This window comes from Opisthorchis viverrini, assembly GCF_000715545.1.
Source record: "Opisthorchis viverrini unplaced genomic scaffold opera_v5_15, whole genome shotgun sequence".
NCBI classification, from domain to species: domain Eukaryota; kingdom Metazoa; phylum Platyhelminthes; class Trematoda; order Opisthorchiida; family Opisthorchiidae; genus Opisthorchis; species Opisthorchis viverrini.
This window is the reverse complement of record NW_008751671.1, coordinates 2,618,118-2,637,729: the sequence shown is the minus strand read 5'-3', so window position 1 is coordinate 2,637,729 and position 19,612 is coordinate 2,618,118. Positions and strand designations below refer to the sequence as shown.

Genomic DNA, 19,612 nt, shown 5'->3' with positions numbered 1-19,612 from the left:
TTGAAGCATCATGGGCAGTTTCGTTCAACTCAGTCAGCTTAGCCACTTCCATCTTCCTGGATCAGGACCACGGAACGAATAAGTCAGTGACCGTGCCAGAAAGCTAATGGCACTCTTGCATCAGCTGTGTGGCTCCGGTAACTAAAAAACAGAAAGATTCGAACGCCGACCAACTGACTGAGTTGTAGTCCGTGGCACACAGAACCCATTCCCCTGTTGTCTGTATCCGCCAGAGTGGATAAAGAAATTCGGTGAGCTGCGAAGCTATGAACGTCGATTAGGAATTATTTTGGTTTGAACACATACGCAACAGAATGCAACATTTTGGCGTAGAAAGTTTCATGCCACGCGCAAAGGTTCTGTAGCTAGGAGCATTATGCAGCTAATGGGCGTCTACCATGCCTGTGCACAAACGCTCAAACCGAAACGCTGATATATGTTGTGTTTTGTTGAAGTCTGCTTCAAAAATGCTCAGGTCATTTTACTGGCGTGCTTTTCAGTTTTAACTTTTGTAACGCATTTGAGACTCGAATGTATCTGCTTGCCCGTTCCTCATATGACCTTACACGTGCCCCTCCCTTTCTCTCTTCCTCCATTGCAGGTACCACGGACGAATCACCACGGGCCCTGGACAGGGAAGAGTACCCCGCTTGTACACCCCCTAACTGACCTTGACCCGACCCGGTACACCCCCCGCTTCCGGTTTCGGTTTCGCTCAATACACGTGTGTCGTTACCACACTCCGGCCTTCTCCCTTGTTCCACCCGACCTGTGCGCATGTGTGCTGTGTATACTGTGTGGATTCATTAATACCAGTCCGCAACCAACAGAATGCAACATTTTGGCGTAGAAAGTTTCATGCCACGCGCAAAGGTTCTGTAGCTAGGAGCATTATGCAGCTAATGGGCGTCTACCATGCCTGTGCACAAACGCTCAAACCGAAACGCTGATATATGTTGTGTTTTGTTGAAGTCTGCTTCAAAAATGCTCAGGTCATTTTACTGGCGTGCTTTTCAGTTTTAACTTTTGTAACGCATTTGAGACTCGAATGTATCTGCTTGCCCGTTCCTCATATGACCTTACACGTGCCCCTCCCTTTCTCTCTTCCTCCATTGCAGGTACCACGGACGAATCACCACGGGCCCTGGACAGGGAAGAGTACCCCGCTTGTACACCCCCTAACTGACCTTGACCCGACCCGGTACACCCCCCGCTTCCGGTTTCGGTTTCGCTCAATACACGTGTGTCGTTACCACACTCCGGCCTTCTCCCTTGTTCCACCCGACCTGTGCGCATGTGTGCTGTGTATACTGTGTGGATTCATTAATACCAGTCCGTATATCTGCACATTTCAGAACTGACGTGTGCCGTCCTCTCGAACGTCGAATACCGCTGACTTCCTGACATCCCACGCTACACTTCACTGATCTGTTGTCATGTCTTTCGTGCTGGAATTGGTTTCCACACCTTTTTCAACTTTTACTGCCTTGGAGGTTTACCTCCAGATATCGTTTGCAAAACACCGTCATCACCTCTTTGTGTTAGGTGATATTCATTTAACATGTGGGCAAGAGAGCGCCTGGGTGTTTAGTGGCGAGTTGCGCTGCGCCGACAGGCTGCATCTGTTGCGATAACCGCTCGTGCGGTTACTTTACTTTGGTGGGAGCAAGCATTTCAAGTAAACTTTACAAACCATCTAGTACATCTTGCACTTGAAGGCTAAGCGTCGGCTCACTACTGGAACTTGGGTGACCGATTGGGTACAGATAGCTTTAGTTTCTTAGTGCAGTATCAAAAAGGAACTACAATAAGCTTGCCCTGCTAATCGTGGTTCAGGAGGTCTAGATTCAGTGAACAATTACTGCCGAACATCACCATGCGTCAATGTGAATCAAAATTAAAAATTTCAGAACATGCAACAATGAATGCAAAACCTGAGACGACTTCCGAGGAATGATAGGCTGAAAAATTTATCATGGATGTGGGCCGACCTGAAGATAAAAATAATGAATTGCGAACGGTTTTCAAGGTCGATAATTCGACGATGTAACACTGAAAATTCTACCATCCAGGGTAACTTCTTGCAACAGGAATGTTGCCGGGGGAATAAACCAATTCCATCTGAAGGCGGTATGGTATTTTTGATAAGGTTTTGCGTCTAAGATCGTTCGTACGTCGCGCAATGCAATAACGAGACTATTAATCAAGGTCAGCCACAACAAGATTAAGAAAGTACGTTTACCAGTGCCACTGGAACAACAGGAGTCGTGTGTTCATGAAGAATAGCTAGCCTGCGGGTATTCAACTCTTTGAGCGACAGGCAAACGATACTTTGCATAGTCTTTGTGAATTACAACTACTATACCTTTTCCGACTGATGAGAGACCTGACTGACCTTGCATGGTTAACTCAAATTAATGCAAATAAGTTCAAACATTCGGCCAACTGATGTGAACTCAAAGTTCCGGTGGCAGCTGTTGTGTACCAACTATAACGTCTGTGGCTTCTGTTTGCTATGCCCCAATGAGGAACAACTGGATATATCACCCGCCCCAGAATTCACCACATACGTTTCGATCGGCAACTAAATAACCGGAAGACGCTGACATTTATTTGCAGGTAACTTCTTCATATGGTTTGCCAGGCCAGAGTGTCCTTGGAGGAGCCCTACCGCTGCACTCGGCGTTATGCGATGCAATAACGAAACTCACAATCCCTGAGCGATTCGGCACAAAAAACGTCTCAAACGTTACTTAACCAGATGGTTGCAATTAATAATATTTTGGAGGGTATCTCGGGGTGTTGCAAGTAACCCGCCCAAAATATCCACGTTCGGCGTTCTACAGGAAAGTAATTCGTGGCAAGGTACGCTGGGAAAGGCCAGGTCCGATAAAACCCAACCAAGAATACACAGCATAAAGTGCCTTCGGGAGGTTCATGCAGTTTATCCTGTGCCTGAAGCACCTGAGTCAATCGCGACAGGGAGCTTTAGACAAGAAAAGGTGGATTGAAGAGAATCAGAACCAACCGATGGACCGTCATGAACAAGAGTTGACAATCCGGGTACGCCCATACAACACAACGCGGCCGACTATGCTGAAGGAAAAAAGGAGGGCTTGAACCTATGAGTGCGGAGAAAGTGTGATGGCGGCGATGGTGAGCCTAGCCAAGCTTCCATCCATTTTATGGTCTGTTTGTGCAGCACAACCTACCCCTTGAAGTTTAAATAGCTTCGCTGACTACTGTTACTTATGCTTGCGCGCACCACCGCCTTGCTAGCACTGCTTCCGTTAGCCGATGGAAGTCCCGGTATTTACATTCAGGCGTGAAAGTGAAAATCCATATTCTCCCAGGTTGTGCTCGTGGGGTAACGGCAGCATGCCTACTGTCACTTGTGCAGAGAATGGACCCCTGCACACCCAGCGATATGAACGGCAAGATTAGGAGCGCCATGACTTTTCTTGGTGTGGATCCTCCTGGAAGGTTGCATGAATGAAAGAAGACGAACGTTTTGACATCACAATCACTCACAGCCAGCTACACAGCGGTCCGGGATATCAGACGGTTTCCGAAAGATCTATGGGGCCTATGGAGACCAGAAGCCAACTTGGAAAAAGAACTTGTTTGCTGTAAGCGTCGATATGCCATGAAATTTGACATGAGTGAGTAATACCGAATGATTTCAAGGCCTGTTACAAAATTCTCATCGCAGTAGAATCTTATTGAAGCCTCAAACACCCATGAATACACCACAGTTTTCTCTCGGCTCGGGGAAGAACATTTATTTGAACTGACGAGCGGCTGGTGGTGTTTATCGCAAAGTTCAAGCGGACTTTTTAGTATCGTAATGTGTTATCGCGGATCGAACTTGTATGATGGAAAATGGTTCATCTGAATTGACCCTCAGATTAGAGATCCTTCACCCAAGTTACTTGGTTGATTTGTTGTTAGCTGAAAAAGAGCAGCTCAAAGTTGGAGGGTACAACTCTTCCAATGGTTGCACCGCACAAAGTCCCCAGCGTACTGACGAAAAAGGTCCCCGGGATTCCTCAATTGATCAGCCTGGTTCACAAATCTCGAATCATATTGGAAAAAATGGAATCAAGAACTCCAAAAAGCCCGATAAGCTCAGATTTATTCTTGAGGAAATGTTGCATTTCGAACGTCGTCTTCTGGAGTCACTCAGGATTTTAACAGTAAGCTGTCTGTTTTTTCAGTCATGCGGTAAGGACATCAATTCCACCATATGTGACAAGAACTCCGGTAAAGATAGTACCACATTGAAAGAAATTTTCAAGGACATTCCAAGTCTTTATCAGTTACACCAACACCTGTCTAGTGGACTCGATTCTTTACGAGCGACCAGCAGTCCAGACATACTGCCTTCCGTTTTCATTAACTCCAAGGAAATCCCCTATCTTAACATCTACAAAAGCTTTATGTGCCGCTATGCCACGAACTATCCCAAGTTAACAAACTTGGTGCTGAAGGACAAAGAATTCCGGAATATGTGCACACAGTGTATCGTGAGTCTACAGACAGTTTTTCTGGTGCCTTTTCTTTTTCGCTACAGTTGCCTTTAAAAATGTGCTGTCAGGTTAGGGGCTGATTTATACAAAATGCGATTCTTTCGAATTCTTATTGAATTAGAATGATCATGATCACTGTCACCATAGCCAACATCAGTTTTATACTGGTTATATCTACCAAGGTTTAGTTCGCCAATGATCTCGGGTGGTAGGGAGTGGATAGCTGAGCATTGTAAGCGATGGCTGATGAGAGCGATGTATGAATATTGGTGTTGTTAGACTTTCCACTGGAAAGATCGGAAGGAAGAGTTACGCATTGATAGGAAGAGCTTAGATGCATTCATCATGCATTCAGATGCATTCGTGTGACAAAGCCTGTGAAGAAGCTTCAGAAGCCTGACGCTAATCGTTGTATGCTTATTGAGTTGGTTTACGCTTCTGGCGGTTGTAGCTCTAACAACACAAAAGACAACTTTTGTGACGCCTTGAATACTCTGTTAGGGTCGTTTAGAAGTGTGGACAATGTTGTAATTGTCGGGGATGTAACCTAGTGCATCTGAAGCTCGACTGGTTGGTCGACTTGAATTGAACTCGGTACCTACGGATAACGGTGAACCACAGGTGCAGCTGTGTGCCACCCCTAGACTGTTTTTAAGCAGTATTGACTTCCTAAATTACCGTAGTTGTCCGACGACGTGATTCCCTTCAATAATTTGATTCAAATTGATAACGCCACCATCAGTTGCCGAGGTGGTGGACAAATGACTTTCATTGCTTCTGGATAATATGTGTAGATGCCGACCATACTCTAGTCCAGAACCATTTCCATAACTTCCTGCAGCTGGTAGGGGGTGCACAAATCGCCTAGCGACTAAGAGAGTGACGAATCCTAAACTCAAGCGAAATATCAGAAAAACATTCGAGGCTATCTCAACCGATCTACTGTCTGATCAGAACTCTTACTGGAGTGGGACCGCCACAGAATTGTGCAGGGCTTAAAGTTGCACCTATGGCAAGGCACTGCTAGGTCCTTCAAACACTGGATAACAGGGAGAATAAAGGTGGCGCTTGAATTTAAGATAAATACCTTCTCCCGTCCCGAAGTTAACTCAGCTTGGTGAATCATCAGAAGTCACGTGAAAATGGGCATTCATGCCTACTATAATGTCTGGTCGGTACGAAAGGTTAAGTTAACGTGAAAACTGAATAATACTATGAGTGTCCGAAGATTATTTTGGTCAATTTATGAGAACAATCTTTGAAAACCACATGTGAGCGCGACCGTCAATGCACGATCAATTTTAACAACGAATAATTCGTGGAACACTACGGCAGTAATTTTCGTGGTCATGTGCTGCTACACAGTCAGATTTTCGTACCATATTATGAACGGGTACGGTGAATCTGGAACCCTTACGACCTTTGAGTTTTTCGACTTAATGCCGTTCTGTAAGCTCCACCAATCTCATGGTCCAGATAAGAGTGAGGTCCTCATTTAGCGTTTTATCTGTTTGCCTCCAGTTTTGGGAATACGCTGTTCAACACAGGTGGAGAGAATAGGCAAACTGCCCGTTTCAGAAAAAGAGGTAGGTAGGAAGTGTGGCAGTAATAACGCAGCTCTTGGCGTTGCTTGTTGGTCGCCACCTTATAATTCTCTGCGAAGTATTGACCACAAGACTGCAAGCGAGTTATCGGCCTAGTTGGGGTCGAACGTACCATATCTCTACAGTCCATCAGTTGCTACAACATCACCCGTAACTCTGGTAGCCTCTGAGAGCAACGAAACTGCAATTTCTTTAGGTCTCTGAGGCCCCTCGAATCCGCGACGAAACATTAGGAAAAACAGTGATCAATTGTGCATTCCAGCCTAACTGCATCCAACAACGAAGCTGTTGTGTGATGTGGCGCGCGTAATGAATAATCGTCTACCGAAAAGTGATGTTTCCCATGCAATATTTGGAGTGACCTAATCAGAAAGGTGGTCAATTTTTGGCCTGCCAAAAGGGCATGAAAACGGTCACGAGAAGCACAGTGCTTCTCGCCTTTTCAGCATTGATTAGCTTCACTTACGGAACAAACTCTCCACTCTTCTTCTGCATCAACAGCAGTACATCATTAATGTATTCTGGTGCTGGAACCTCTGGGGACTTTTCAGGATGTAACCGTTAATGGATTCCAACAACATTCGAACTATCAGTCTTTTTCTAGATTGTGGAACTGAATATTTGGAGGCGCAGGTAGTTCGCACTTTTGTGGTAGACTAGCAGTAACTTCTATTTCTTCCTGTTCCCATCTTCATAGGGTTCTATTTGAGTAAATTGAATAATTTGTATGGCACATGAGCATGTGTTCTCACACCGGTATTTCTATTAGGGATAGTGATTATGACGTGGCAGACCGTCACCTGCGTTTGGTTGACCGACAAACTAGTGAACACCGAGTTGTATTATGGAAGTGCGCAGTACGCCTGGGCCATAACTAGATACATAAAACCATCTTACACTGAGTGGAAAATCTCAGATCTGCCACTATCAAGACTACAGCAGAATGGGACGAGTTTCGATCTACTGGCACGCTCCTTAACAATACTTTTCGGACCTACACCCATGTTCGCAGTGAGAAGTCTAAGCAACTATATCCTAGGTGGATGGGTGTACTAGGGCATAAAAAATACCAGGAGAGATCGATTTTAGCATCGTTCGTTCACTGGCATAAGGCATGGCAGATGACTCGTTTTCGATAAGATTGGTATATATCACATGGATTAAAACGTACAACCACTTTTATAATGTTGAATATAATGGGAAGCTAACCTAATGAGCCGCGAGCTACGCAACTCAAAAATAAAAGAGGGACTGCACTTTAGTGACCCTTGGGATGGAGCAACATACTGAGCCGTCAAATGAGGATATAAGGGCGTGATGACATATCGGCTAAAGTGGAGGCACGAGTAGAAACAACAAGCACGAGAAGTTCGGCAACACTTGCCCTCTAAAAAGACTCGTATGAAGAATAGACGGACTGACAGTCAAAGCACTATGGTAAAGGAGGAAGCAGTAAAGCAACAGAACTAAATGGAAGTGTTTGTTCGTCAAAGAGTATCGAAGTGAGAATCGTGAATACTTGCTCGGCGCGGAGTTTAGCTCCTAATTCTGCGCCACACACCTTATGTTGTACATTACCCCGCTTTCTGGTTGCCTTAGTTCAACATGTTATTTCCAGATGGCGTTTAGTAGTGGAGGAAGAAGTGGACCACTTTAAATAAGTTCCCAACTAATGAAAATAAAGACTATCCTTCATCGCCAAGAACCACGCACAGAACGGACGAAAGGAAGCGGAGCAAACTTTTACAAGCGTTTCTCCTCTCCAAATTAGTGAAATTTTAGATGTCTGCTGGAGTGACATCTCATTAGAATTTAAAAAGTGAGAGAAGTCCACGCATTCACGGTTGATATGAATCGAGCAAGGGAAAACTTCCGCCCTACAGCATTCAGGGCTGAAACAAGGGAGGCTTAAAGAGGCCACGATGAGTGAAGTCTCAGTGCACTGGTAATTTTGTACCAAAGGTCACGAGATTCATTAAGATGTCAATATTGCATTATGAGGATAAACGGACTTAATGTTTTGGAAAATATTGAAATTGATACCATCCTGTTAAGTCTTAGGAAATTTTCCGATGCTAGTTAGAGAGCTAGCAAGTATATACAACGATACAGTACGGGTAGAGGGATGATAGACCAGGTCTTCTTACGAGACTGATCTGCGATGTATGTCACAAAGTAGTCTTCAGTTATCCGAACGCAACTCGGATGACACTTGTGGGCATATTTCTTTTGTCTTTCGCTTGGTAAACATGAGGTAGTTGCACACACGTACGAATTTGACATCGGGCTATCCCATTGTGGTTCGCGTTTTCACAAGCCTGTGGAAAAGGCCTTTATCTTGATGCTGCTTGGTCCGATTCACTGCTGGTACGACGCCACACAGAACATTGTCAGCGACATATTCAGCGTAAGTGTAGTATAGTTACAGTGCGATCCATGTGCACGTGATCTAGCAATTGGAATGAGGCAGTATGCGGTTCCGGCAGCTGCACTTTATTATTGGTTTCTGTTTCAGCATGGTAAGTCAACTCCACTGGTTTGATATGAGGGGCATTCACTGGTCATGGTTGGGTTAACTTCTCTCGCAAGGAGTGCACTCCATTTGGACATGTTATTTGGGTAACGGATGAGTGTCATGAGAATGTCTCTCTGTACGCTCATCGATGTCGTCCTAGTCTTCATCATCAACAAGGCAAGGTTTACTTGCCTCTGCGGCGCGACCGGTAAACATAGAGTCTTACACTTTGGTTTGTTGCTCTTGTAACCGAGTGACCTTTGAAATCCCGATGGAAGAATAATGGCATATCGAGACCATTGAAAGCAACTTGACATGTATTCAAGGGAAAAAGGTCATTCGGGATAAGTTCCTCTAATTAGGCAGCATCTATACCTGGTGAAAAGAATCAGATACTTTTTCACAAAACATGGTATTCCGAAGAACAAAAACTGCCTAAAACAAAACGAGCAAGTTTAGAACACCCTTGTTAAGCATGACTATAGCTATTGAATAAAAATATCATCAATCTACTATACTGCCACTGTGTATTCTTGTTGAACTTCAATTTGAAGTTGATAATGAACATAGGAAAAGTGCACCCTTTATTATCCCATATTTGCTTCTGTTTACGACTTGAACCTACACACTCTAACCATTGTCTTATGTCACACGCGGAAAATTCCGACCATCCACACTTCATGAAGTTTATATCCGTATATATCTTTCCAATAGAGGTTTTTGTTCCAGCATTCCGTAAACGCAACACAACGAAGACTACATCTTTTAGTGATGTTAAGGAAACACCTAGGATCCTGCTGTGGTACGGCATTTACGAGATCAAATGGAACTCATTTGGTGGCCTCCAGTAAGCTTGAGTTTGGTGAATTTCAGGTATGACAAAGAGTTTATAGCTTTATTTGCCCTAAATTCCGTATTCTTTAATGATACTGGTGTAGCTTTGGATATAGTGCCATTCGTTAAAGAACGCCCAACACTTCATTTCTGTTATCAGTGGTACTACTTAGGGCTTTATAGGGTAAGAATCATATTGCCCATGAAAACTTTTGATTTAAGCAGTGTTACAGTTCCTGATGTCGAATATTTGTGAGATAAGACTTAAGTCCAACTAAATCATTATTGTTTTCTCCTTTCTCTCTCGGTTAAGATCTCATCCAAATACGAAGAACAACGCATTCAGGACGTCTGCGGAATGTACCTCGGCGTACACAGCTCCGTGACACGGTTTAAGCTGTTAATTTCCAGTAAGTTTCCTGTCAACACGGAGAATTTTTTACATTAATCTATTTTGGGTAAGAAATAGAAGAGGCGCTGGCCGAGGATGACATCCGTATACGCGATGTACGAAGTAAGTGTGCCTGACTAACACTCTGTTGCAATTCTCCTATAGAAGCGCTTAAAGTTTTGGATGAACTTCTTGCCAATTCTGAAGGCGAAATTGTGCGCCAGGTTAGTTGATTACAAACATGTCTGGTACCTTCAAAAATTTTTCTGAAACTTGTCAGTCGAATGAGCTTACCCCTTTGTTGGCGATTCACATCGGGATTATCTAGAGAAACCTTTCTATGGTGTCCATTTCATGCATTTGGGGAAATATTGACCAGCGTTTTGAAATTCCAAATAGAGTTATGCACTCGTTCGCAGCTGAGCGTGTAACCCCGCTGACTTTTCATTTGAGGTTCGAGTACGAAATGAGAATAACTGACCTCCAAGAGAAAAGAAACCGGTACTGGGCTGTCAATGAGTTTTCAGCAACTCCTGGGTCGATAAATTGAACTGCACATGGTAGCACCTGGGATAACACATGTTAGCAAAGTTCTGAACTTTTGAGTAGGACTTTGAAACAAAATGGCTAGGTCTCCATTCGCACAGTCCATTGGTGATCGATGATGGAGGGTGGGGAGGGACAAGGAATGGTATTCAGAACGATATGATCCAACTACGTTCAAATTTCAAGCCGATGCATGTTGGGATCTTGTTTCTTATATATATTAATATAGCTGATACGGTGGGAGAAGTAATTAATCATTTTGGAGGAAGCAGTAAGGATCCTTCGGAAAATTTAAAATGTGGAGTTGTTCTAGGAGTCAAGACAATGCCTTGTGGAGCAGCCTCTAGTTACTCCAATCAGCCAAGTTACCATAAATTGCTACAAAATTAGTTGGAGTTACAGTTGTAGCGCTCATTAGCGGTATTATTTTTTCTCTTTGCGGCACAGCTTCTCTAGTACAACCGGATTCGCTTCTTATTTTCAAAGTAGTGGGACGTGTGGATATGTGCTACCTACTTTCTAGTCATTCACTCACCGAAATGTGAATGTAGTTAAGGAGAAGACTTTGAATTTCAAGCGCCACTATGGTACAATCAATGGGAATCTACAAAGTCCTGCCCTGCCTCTCTTTGCGTCGCTCACCCGTGCTTAGTATGCCTTACCATACCGTTGCCTACATGGAAATGAGTTTCCTGGAGTAGAGGACACTGGGAGAAAAGCCGTAATTTTTTCATTTGTTCGTCCTGAAAGTGCCTATTTTTACCTTTCGTCTGTCTCAGCTTGAATTCGGTCGCTGACGCTTCAATATACGACGCAGCTGCAGTACAGTGGGAAGACTATCTGGCACTTGGTATCCGAAGATGTGTAAATAATTTCACAGCCATAGCTGTGTTCATATCTCCCGGCTGAAATCTGAACAACAACCGAATACTCCTAAACAAATCAATGTTTTGGTTGAACACGTCATCTCTATGTCCGGCATCATCACGACGTGGACATCGCAGCGTTCCATGATGGATGACATTCAGTTGTTAGAGCTATACATTCGGCCATCAGTAGGAAGGATAAGTTGAGCCCTTGTAATATCAGTACAAAGTTCTTTGTACGACCACAGCTTCGCCAACTTTGGCTAGTGCAGTCTGTAATCTTGAACACTAGGTTAATTACGAAGCGATGCACGTTTTAGTTGGCTCTAGGCTACTTGAGCCTGACCCTGTCTGGTGAAGCTTTCTAAGAGGTGAAGCAATTTCATTCACAGATGTTGCTGTCAATGGTAATGTTGCTGTACCACGTAAATGTTTGTACATGCAATTCGCCTCTCAAGATTGCCGAAATTCCCTTGTACATTTGTCAGTATATTGGTTACCTTGGTAGACCAGAGCGTTTAAAAACGCTGCCCACACTGCTAGATAGAGCTAAAATCACCTTCAGTGTTTACCGGTATCATTCTCTATCATGGTATGCGTTACTGGGTACGCCTTTGTCAGTCCGAATTCATTTGCTGTCAAGTTTCTACTCTTTTGCTCGAAAGCCGTTAATTTATGTTGTTCTCGCACAACGCCGTTACTGCCATTATCAGATTGTATGATGCTTCACTTAATTTGTCCATCGCACAGATGTCGCCTGTAAGATTCGTGCTTTAGTTCTTTCATCGTCTCACTATTAGAGGGTTTGAAAAATCGAAAATAGGGAGCATCTTAGTTTTGCTGCTTTCGTCTCATATCGTTCCTTGTCATTAAAGTGTCCACGTTTTTTAAACCCACAGGACCAGATACTGGACGCTCACGCTGCCTTCAGTAAAATCGATGGTCGACAGATGGAGTTCAGACATATTCCCCCACTATTAAAAGAGGGCCCATGTAAGAAAATTCCCAGACGATCTTCTCAGAAGCGGATTCTGGACAGGCATTTATTTCTAGTAAGCACTTGATGTTAATTGTTCGTACTCTTTAGAGTGGCAGTTCGTCTGAGGCCTTTGTAAGTTGTGTAAGCTACAGGGCATTTCGTGGTTGCTGTTTTCACTCCTGAGCAGGCTAGAAACTCTGTGATAGCATGTTGGGATTTCCCTAAGCCAAACATACATGGGATGTTTATTTCGTAGGATGTGAATATTGTGTCGGACCACCGCAAGTTATTTTGGACCCTATGTGAGGGCTTGAAGCTAACGGTGGGTCGCCATTTTCAGCTTTTCGAAGGTGATTTGCATCCTTACATCGGCACGATTTGGTTCGGAAGCCAAGCGGCACCTCCTTGTACGTAATGTTTTAGTGGAAATGTTTTGTTATTTAAAAAAATGGCTCACAGAGACTCATCTTAACATTATCTGAAGCAATTAAGTGACGTTCAAATAGGGGGACTGCGAGGCCTTGTTCGTCACATATTGTGCAGAACGTTGAACATGTTGTTTTGGCGTTCATAGCTTGATGATGTGAGCAGCCGCACTAGTTTACTATTGATTTTCGCCATTTTGCATACCTACGAGTCAAGATGAAACTGCGCTAAAAATTGTAGCGGCTTTGGAAAGCTGTTACTTGTAAAAGGTACGAATCAGTTTCATCATTTATCCTGAGGCTTAAAATGTAGCACTGAAAGTTCATATTGATTATTCAATCATTGTGGTGTTCAAGTGGGATCGACAGTACTGCTTATTCTGTGTACGACCACAGTTGTTACCTTTGGAAACTGCTCCATTGAAGTTTGTACTCAATAAGAGGAACGTGTTCCGGGTCACTGGCCACTTTCGAATGCACGTTTTGTCTAAATCCCCCGTCATCTGCTCCAGATCAAGAGGCTGTTTTTCTGAAGGAACATCATCGCAAGTTCGAATGGCCCTAACTTGGTAACACAAACGGAAAACTTGTTTTGTGTTACTGTTCGTCCAACCAAGTAGTGAAATCCCTGATTGTCCCTCTTCAAACCTCAGTCAGCTTCACCAGGTATACTATGGTTCTAAACCTGGGTCGGAATGAAACGCCTGCTCTTCTATAATACATCGCGAAAAACCAATCGGGCTTATCACCACCACTTGGCGCTCTGTTACCTTCTGATTGATATGAAGCTCCTGGCTCCCACTGCGTCTAATGAGTGGACCAACGATAGGCTCTTGCATTCTATTTGAGTGCAATATAAACTGGAAAATATCTGAAAACAAGCGATAATACAATTTTGTTGGACCGACTTGTCCTATTCGGTTTTGTTGGTCCCTACTCGGAAAAGGACTCCTTTCAGAAGGACCACTTTTTTATTAAGTTTGATTGGTCTTCTAAAAGGGGGACAACCGCATTTATTTCCCGGGGTCGAGTCCTCATTTGATCTCGGGGACTTATATTAACGTTCAAATGCGTTTATTAATGAGCGTCTCGTAAATAACACCAGTTTGTCATTAGTTGAACCCAGTTTCTAACACTCACAAAGTGAACAACTCATTCTCTCTAGATGCTGTATACAGAGCCCTCCAATGAGTTTCTTTCTGTTAAAGGCAACTTTGCACGGATTCCTTGGACTTTGTTATTCGATTGCCATGTAATTTTTCCTTCTTCGTGAAGACCAGACAGTTAGGACAAATTTGGCTCGGCTGCTTCCCTATAGAGGCCTACACTACTTATTTTAGTAGCGGATACTTACAGGATACCCGGATTTCAGGTGTACCCTGGGAATGTATTGAAATATTGGTAGCCCCCATATGTTATTTGGTTGTAGATGAGGACGCTGTTTATCTGCAAGCAAGTTACGAAGCTCGGCGAACAGCTCAGCAGCCATTCAGTCTACAGGCAATCAGTAGTATCCACTCACCCATTTCTAGTAGCTTTACCGGCGGTGTTAGGCGTGCTTAACGGTCAAAATAATACAAAAAGCTGTAGTCGCGTGACTTTACACTTAATCAGTATGTGATATTTCGGGCGCTCCATGTTCTAATAGACTGTGGGAATATGTTGAATCTTTGTCGTAAATCGATCATTGACGACTAATATATGCTATAGTGAGCTCGCAGAGTAACACACTATTGAGGAACAGACGTTCATCTAAACCGGTATCATAACCATTTTATCGCCAGCATGCCTCCATTGTTGAACACTAATTCATCACTGCCATATTTGAAAGCCTTATTGTGTAAAGAAGATTGGAGAACCCGGAATAAGAATTTGACTCCATTACATACTTCCACTTATTAAGTCCACCAGCCCACGTAGAAACTATCAACAAAAATGTCCTTGCTGGTCATTAGCAACGTCTCCATCCTTGGAAGGTTGGCCGTACCGGCAGTGCTCAGGCGTTCACGAAAGATTTCATTATGACTAAGAACCTTGAAAAATGGTAAAGTGAGTGAGAGTACATGCGTAAAAAGCTGCAGCATTCTCGAAAAATAATGAAGCGACCAAAGTCTTCCTTTATATTGGTCAACAAGGTACACCAAAGGAACGTTCCCACTGGCGGATCTAGTTGAAATAGTCTGTAGATCGCTTGTCATTCGAGTTAAATAAACTTTTAGGCTACTAGGATCTGGATGTTCAAACTTCAGAACCGATATAATATAGTTCGCTGCTCCTAGGAACTGAGTGGATCTGTAGGTCGGATTCAGGTGTGTAACCAATCGCGTCTGTTCAGTTTTCGTTAGATGACATTCGCACAACACTGTTCTGATACCAAGAGGATCTGGGTTACCCTTATAACATCGCTCCGGTTTAAGATGATTTTCCATCCATGAAGAATTTACCTGCCTGTGTAAGGCCCAAATGGACTCACCACGGAATTGTGTTCTCACCGAATAGGTCTTATGACTCCGGAAATCAATCAGGAGGAAGGCCTCAATTCACTCTAGGGAAAAGTACTGTCTAATCTTGCTGGCAGCAGTCCCGAAATCTGCGTTGGTTGTTGGAGCACGTGTTATTATGATTTACCAGCCCTTTGTAGGCTCATTAGTTGTTAGGACACCCGGCCGGTGTTTGTATGAGGTACCCCGATGGTTTATCTGCAATACTGACTAAAACTAACGGACCTTGGTCTATGTTCACCTTTGGCTGTTCACCATTAACTACCGCAATGGTTTTGTCGTCAGAAGTTGAACCGAATTCGGACGGTTATTGATTACTCGTGTTTTTACCTCATACAGTGGTGCTGTCGCCACTGAATCTGCATAATCTTTTTTGCCCACACTAAGAATAAGTTTACAGCTCACCAAATATTATGCTCAATCGTAGACGAAACGCTCAAATTTGTCGAAAACGTTACATGCTGATGGAGTTAAGTATCTGTGGATGAGGACATTACTGCCGAAATCACCTCTCCTATTAAGAGGACCAGAAGATCCTTTGACAAACTTCAGCACCTGCATGATAGTTGAGACCTCGACCTGTTTTACAACGGACTGCTTTGATCGATACTTCTCTCTTTCCCAATTGGGGGTACTTGAGGACTGCTTGTTTGCCGTCATCGTTTAGCTCACCTTTGGTAACCACTGCGCAAAATTTTCATTCGTAATCACTCTTTAATCTCAGTTTCATCGGCCAAGGTACGTCGACCTCTTCGCTGAGCGCAATTTTCTTGCGGTTCATCCAGGGAAAAAATGTATGTGAAAACTAATGGCCTCTACGATGGCCCTGTCTAATGTATGGGCACTAGCTGAGTATATGGCTGCCAACTGGAAAACTAGCGATAGCTTATCAAATGCAAGGCGAGAACTACCTCAACGTCGTTCTTTTAGACAGAACGAGTAATGTGTTCAACAGCTGCTCAGCTGTTGCTGGCCTTGTACAACCGTATACTCCTATTGAATCACGTCCGAATATCTCTCGTTTTGCGACAGTCGTGCACTCCCCATGCGTAATTAACCGGTTTCCAGGCCCATCTGTCGGGTTCCTATCCCCCGTAATCTCGGATGAAAGCTGTATTTTTTCGCACTTGTCTAAATGTCATCTCAGTAGCATAATTTTCGGCATCCTTTAGTTCGAACTTTATTTTCCAGTCAATCGTGGTTAAGTTATTTTGGTCATCTTTGACTGTTCGTCTCACTTGTCCTGGCCTAACCAGAATAGCTGGTTTTACATCAGATGACACTCGAGTCCCGTAATGTTTCCATGGGGATAAAGTCGGTTTTTGGGATTTTATTCATTTGACTGATCCGATGGTCTCTATGTAGATTTTTCAAATGAAATTAATCGTATACGATGAAAGTGTAGAACAATACTCGGAGACACTGCGACCTTTGCGCAGTTGGCCATTCCGGGATGCGTGTTTCCCAAGGTTGCTATGTATTGCAGTTTGTGCGTTCATTTCATTGTCGGGTCTCTTAGGTTCAAGGACATCGTGTACTACTAACGCATTAGAAGTCAGTGCAATAGACTGTATCAAAACATCTAGGTGACTGCTTGATGCTGTATGTGTAGTATCCGGTGCAGGCCGATAACAGAGGTGTTTTCGGAAACATTTAAATGTGCATCGAAGTGGAATACCGCTGAACCAATGGCTATGTTCAGTCGCAAGTAAGATGCAATCGACTGCAAAGAGAAGAATACGAATGTTTTCCGCTCACCGATGGAAAATGCCTCGGCCTATACGTCCAACCGATGTTGATGACATCCGTAATGGCGAAATGCCTCTGTGCAGGTTGTTAACAACACGCTGAACCGAGGTGGGGAAGCCCAACCCAATTTTGCTCCCTTATCGATTTTGACATCGCTTAAGATAGTTACGCTGGTCCGTACTCAGGAACTCATCTCCGTATGTAGGGTTTACCAATTCATTCAACCTGTTAGGCTTTCGTGTGGCGATCCACAATGGCTTTCTTTTGACTGTATCGGAGTTCTTCACGGGTTCACAAACAGCCCATCCAGGAGGGGATTCCGTTCGCGACATTCTTGTTGCTTGCAACGCAGCAAAGATTATGTTAGTCGTATTCCAACTTCTAAGTCCGCACTGATCCCCCTAGTTCAAACAGCACTTTTCAGTTACTTTTGGATAAATTGTTTTGGTGAGCTTCCAAAAGTTTGATCCTGACACTCCTAAGCCGCTTTCGAATATCTTTCTGTTAGACTTTGGGTTGTTCCAATGAACGTCAATTTGTTCTCTTCAATCTGGGTGGACGTTGGCGACTCATCATCAAATCGTTTTCACCTCCATTTACGCCTTAGTCTAGTTGTGTCCTCAGCAGATGCTTATATGCTTGTTCTTTTCGAGCCCACAAGTTTTTCTGATGTGCTCGGGATTTGGTTACCCGCCCACATTCACCGTAGAGTATGTCATAATTCCGATACACTTTCCTGGTCCTTAAATTTTCTTACAGGGACTTGGGTGGTTTTCTCTCGGTCTAAAACGAGATAGTTTTCTAAGCATGGCACTCACTTTGGCAAGTACCTGGGGGTGTTTCGTTTTGCACACAGCTAAATGCCCCACTTTTTTACTGGTACATCAACGAGATATGTTCACTGCACGATTAGTCAATTAGTTGCCTACCTCCACCCTGTGGGTGAGTTTTATTGGCGAGTGGGTTCCGCACCACACTGAATCATGTGTTTATAGTTGGAAATTCTTGCCGCTTTCGCCTTTCTGAGGGTTCATCTGATACGCTTGGTTCCCGAATTTCAATCAAGTTTATTTCTGGCCCGAACTATTAACTTTTCAAAGCTGTGTCTATAACTGTCGTAGGTATCCCCACAAGAGTATCATGGATAATTTTGAGGTAATATCCTTTTCCACATTAGTCTGATACTCATTGCACTGTTATGCAAGGAAGTTACAGTGGAGGATGTGTACCAGTGTTATGATTTTATTCAAAACCGCCTAATTCATGATGAAGAAATGTGGATTTTCTACGCCACTGGTTGTAACGCAGCCGCCATGGACAGTGATCTGCCTCTTCTTAGCAAATCGTTACCAATAACGCCGTAGCGTTAGCGTGCGAGGGAGGATGTGACATGACACAACTTATATGATATCCGGGTGGAATTCCCATAGATCGAATGTGCCCGTATTGCCATTTCTATCAACTACAGGGCTTGGGAATTTGAAGTATCATTCCCCTACGGTTGCTTTGTGTTGACACTCGGACGTCACTGAAACCGTTCAGTTTGAAGGTGCACAAGTCATAGGGCTAGTCCGCTTAATAACACTAAGCTATGGAATGATGCAACTCCTCAGGGAGTTGAACTCGAAGGGTTCTAGGTATAATGAACCATTTATCAGGTGTTAACTTGTTGGAAAAGAATGAAGAATATGTCTGTAGTGTGGTATCCAGAAGCGCTGCTCTGCTGCTGAGGCAGCGTGTTGTCTTTGTCTCTGCGGGGATCTGGTACATGCAATGTTAAACATAGGGATGTGTAGCTCAGCTGAGGATGACGATGCTATAGAGCATGCCTCCTGAAGTTACTGTTACTAGGAAGGGTCAGTCACTCACAAGCCACTGTAGAGTCAAACTTTTCTCGTAAACCCTTGTAAACTCTTGACAGGTTCTTTGAACAAGGAAGCTTGTACCGATGGTGAACTAGGCTTGATTTATTTTATCGGTTCTCTGCGCATCCTCATAACTTTCCGGACGGACTATACTCTCTACTCTTTCTGGGTTTCATCAATCAAATGTAGATTTACAAGGACAGACTTCGATCTGTTTTTGTAGAAATCGTATCATTCATTTCGGTTTTCGATTGCTTTTTCGTCTTTGTTGATCTGGTGAATCAATTCGGACAATTGAGCCATTTTTACATGTGACCAAAACTCTAATAGCTTTACCAGTAGGTTGAACAAGTGTCTTTCATCGAAGGAGTTATTGACCAATTGCAAACTGCTTGGACGTGAAAGTTCTTACTAGGTTATTTCTATTCTCATGAAATTAGATTTTTTAAGTGGCAAACTTTGAGTGTCCAGGTTTCTTTGCTATACAGTACTACTGTCAGACAGATACCACTATGCAATAAGGCACTAGGCTCAAGATGGTTGTAGACTATGTATTTTATGGTTCACATGTCCGAATGGACCGCGTAGTATACCCCAATCTGTGTCAGTTTGAACCATCGTTTGCCGAAGAGTGCTGTCTTCCATGCCTAACTCAGAGTTGCGTAAACAGAGAGGTGGCCAACCCTTGACTTGGCAGAGGAGTATGAAGGAGATCACGAAACGCTTGGGTGCTGTCGGTGCTACTCGCCTTCCAGGATGGGGACCGCGTGATCCTCACTGTGCCTGGTGGGAGACACTACAAGATATG

General features: G+C 43.7%; 2 protein-coding genes across 2 annotated transcripts in view; one reads left to right on the top strand and one right to left on the bottom strand.

Moving 5' to 3' along the window:
* Positions 1 to 993: 993 nt before the first annotated feature.
* The window catches only part of T265_01424 (hypothetical protein), a gene marked incomplete at both ends in the record, with an annotated part of 20,954 nt that continues 2,335 nt past the window's right edge, over positions 994 to 19,612 (bottom strand). Inside the window, 2 exons of the mRNA XM_009165450.1 lie at positions 994 to 1,144; positions 5,208 to 5,418. Of these exons, the coding sequence (XP_009163714.1) occupies positions 994 to 1,144; positions 5,208 to 5,418 (362 nt within the window). The remainder of the gene's footprint in view (positions 1,145 to 5,207; positions 5,419 to 19,612) is intronic.
* The window catches only part of T265_01423 (hypothetical protein), a gene marked incomplete at both ends in the record, with an annotated part of 38,948 nt that continues 23,172 nt past the window's right edge, over positions 3,837 to 19,612 (top strand). Inside the window, 5 exons of the mRNA XM_009165449.1 lie at positions 3,837 to 4,526; positions 9,796 to 9,892; positions 9,946 to 9,996; positions 10,039 to 10,097; positions 12,185 to 12,337. Coding sequence (XP_009163713.1) covers positions 3,873 to 4,526; positions 9,796 to 9,892; positions 9,946 to 9,996; positions 10,039 to 10,097; positions 12,185 to 12,337 — 1,014 coding nt within the window. The remainder of the gene's footprint in view (positions 4,527 to 9,795; positions 9,893 to 9,945; positions 9,997 to 10,038; positions 10,098 to 12,184; positions 12,338 to 19,612) is intronic.